This window comes from Penaeus monodon, chromosome 28, assembly GCF_015228065.2.
Source record: "Penaeus monodon isolate SGIC_2016 chromosome 28, NSTDA_Pmon_1, whole genome shotgun sequence".
Taxonomy (NCBI): Eukaryota; Metazoa; Arthropoda; class Malacostraca; order Decapoda; family Penaeidae; genus Penaeus; species Penaeus monodon.
Genome location: NC_051413.1, coordinates 28,583,009 through 28,583,594, shown reverse-complemented (window position 1 = coordinate 28,583,594; position 586 = coordinate 28,583,009). Strand labels below are relative to the sequence as shown.

General features: G+C 44.4%; 1 protein-coding gene across 1 annotated transcript in view; it reads left to right on the top strand.

Annotated features, from left to right (window-relative positions):
• Positions 1-516: 516 nt before the first annotated feature.
• The window catches only part of LOC119591155 (class E basic helix-loop-helix protein 22-like), a 4,290-nt gene continuing 4,220 nt past the window's right edge, over positions 517-586 (top strand). Inside the window, exon 1 of the mRNA XM_037939865.1 lies at positions 517-543. Within this exon, the coding sequence (XP_037795793.1) occupies positions 517-543 (27 nt within the window). The remainder of the gene's footprint in view (positions 544-586) is intronic.

The window sequence follows — 586 nt, the reverse complement described above, 5'->3', positions numbered from 1 at the left end:
CTAACGTCTTACGGTTTTGTAGCATAAAAGACAGTACTTGTATTATATTTCCCGGTTTGTGTTGTGAGTTACTTTCTCGAGTAATACTAAGAAATTCAGGATTAAGTTAGGATTAATTAAAATAATAAGATAAGCGTTTAATTACACCTTTATATTCACAGCATGCATATACAACATATAAACTCACTTTACAAAACTTCCCGTAGCCTTATCCTCCATGTCCTCCACCGCCTCCATGTCCTCCGTCACCATAACATCCACCTTTAGGATCAGCAAAATTGATGCTATTGCTTGAGGTACCTACTACTCCACCGTATCCTCCTCCATGCCCACCGCCCCCATATCCTCCACCTCCTCCGTGCCCACCTCCTCCGTATCCTCCTCCTCCATGCTCACCGTCCCCATATCCTCCACCTCCTCCGTGTCCACCGCCTCCATGTCCTCCCGCCTGGCAGATGGCAGCCAACCAAGCTGTGCCGATCAGCGCCACTATCAGCTTCTTTAAGTAAAAGCAAAATGCATGTGAAATATAGTGAAATAAAGGTATTCATAGCGACGTTTTTGTAAGGTTTGATGATAACACATC